Below are 1,928 nucleotides of genomic sequence, written 5' to 3'. Positions count from 1 at the left end.
CATTGGTTATGCCCATATGCATGCATACAAGTCCTTTAGTTGATCTTACCCCCTCACCCCCCACCTTCCCTCATAGGTTGGACAGCCAGTTTGATGCTTCTGTGACTCTGGTTCTATTTTTGTTCATCAGTTTATGTTGTTCATTATATTCCACAAATGAGTGAGATCATGTGATATTTATCTTTCTCTGACTGGCTTATTTCACTTAGCATAATGCTCTCCAGTTCCATCCATGCTGCTGCAAATGGTAAGAATTCCTTCTTTTTTATAGCAGCGTAGTATTCCATGGTGTAGATGTACCACAGTTTTCTAATCTACTCATCTGCTGATGGGCATTTAGGCTGTTTCCAAATCTTAGCTATTGTAAATTGTGCTACTATGAACATAGGGGTGCATATATCCTTTCTGTTTGTTCATTCATATTGTTCTTTAGATGAAATCACATGGTATTTGTCTTTCTCTAACTTATTTCACTTAGGATAATATCCTCTGGGTCCATCTATGCTGTGGCAAATCACATAGGGATCTTGTTAAAATAAAGATTCTAGTTCAGTAGGATTGGGATAGGGCCGAGAATTCTGCATTTCTATTTTCTGCATAATTTTCATAATAATCATTTATAATTGCTATATAAACTATAGAATTAATGTAACATTACTAGAAATTTACATATAATCTCAGTTATTTTGCCATTTGAATTAATGCTGCATTGAATTCCTCTTGGCATACAGCTTTCTGATGTTTAATTATTTCCCTAAGATAAATTCCTAGGAGTAGTTACTAGCTTAAGGAATAAGAATATCTTTGTTGTATTATGGGTACAGAGTTTCAGTTTTGTAAGATGAAAAGACTTGTGAACACTGATGGCGGTGATGGTTGTACAGTTGTTAATGTGCTTAATGTCAATGAACTGCACACTTAAATATGATTAAGATTGCAAATTTTATGTTACATATATTTTTCCATAATTTAAAATGTTTTAAAATAAAAGGTTATTTCCCACCACGTACAGTATCTTTGTATTTTTATTGCATAATAAACCATTTGGCCTTTAGAAGGAATGCCCAAATTAAGTGCCTCCATGTTTACTTCCCTTATACCCATATTGAATGTCTTATGGTTTCTTAAAATGTTTGCTAAATTGTTGAGAACTCTTTTTCTTCTTCTTTTTTTTTAATCCTCACGCAAGGATATTTTTTTTCCATTGATTTTTAGAGAGAGTGGAAGGGAAAGGGAGAGACAGAGAGAAACACCAACATGAGAGAGACATATCGGTTGGTTGCCTCCCACATGCTCCCGACCAGGGCCGGGATCCTGCAACCAAGGTACATGCCCTTGACCGGAATCAAACCCAGGACCCTTCAGTCCATAGGCTTATGCTCTATCCACTGAGCAAAACCGGCTAGAGTGAGAATTATTCTTTAAGGATGCCTTAATTGTCTTTTTATTTCTATCAAGGTTGAAATTTGAACATTTTTTTTGTGGGGTTTTATACTATTTGTATTTCCTTCTTTGAAATGTACATTTATGTCATTGGCCCTTATTTATATTAGGGCATTGGTCATTTTCTTTAGATATGTAAGAACCCTTTTATAGTATATTCTAATATTTCAAGTAAATACTTCTAGTCTTTATCTTTTTAATTCAGATTTAAGAAGTAACTTTGTGATTTTACATCCCACAGGTGAATTACGGAAAAGTTTATAATGACAGTAGGAAAGGATTGAAATTCGCCGTCTCCTGTGGCTGCAGTTCAGAATTTGTTTTTGTACCATATGGTAGCACCATTGCTGTTTATACAATTTACTCAGGAGAACAGATAACTATGCTTAAGGGACATTATAAAAGTGTTGACTGCTGTGTATTTCAGTCTAATTTCCAGGTAAGAATGATACCAATGGGAATTTAAAATATTCAAGTAGTTTGCC

The 1,928-nt window shown here is 34.6% G+C and overlaps 1 protein-coding gene across 1 annotated transcript in view; it reads left to right on the top strand.

Annotated features, from left to right (window-relative positions):
• The window catches only part of ERCC8 (excision repair cross-complementation group 8), a 38,226-nt gene that overhangs the window by 24,484 nt on the left and 11,814 nt on the right, over positions 1-1,928 (top strand). Inside the window, exon 10 of the mRNA XM_014550489.1 lies at positions 1,685-1,882. Within this exon, the coding sequence (XP_014405975.1) occupies positions 1,685-1,882 (198 nt within the window). The remainder of the gene's footprint in view (positions 1-1,684; positions 1,883-1,928) is intronic.

Source organism: Myotis brandtii, unplaced genomic scaffold (genome assembly GCF_000412655.1).
Source record: "Myotis brandtii unplaced genomic scaffold, ASM41265v1 scaffold115, whole genome shotgun sequence".
In the NCBI taxonomy this organism is placed as follows: Eukaryota; Metazoa; Chordata; class Mammalia; order Chiroptera; family Vespertilionidae; genus Myotis; species Myotis brandtii.
Note: the sequence above shows the minus strand (reverse complement) of the source record. Positions and strands in the feature narration are given on the sequence as shown.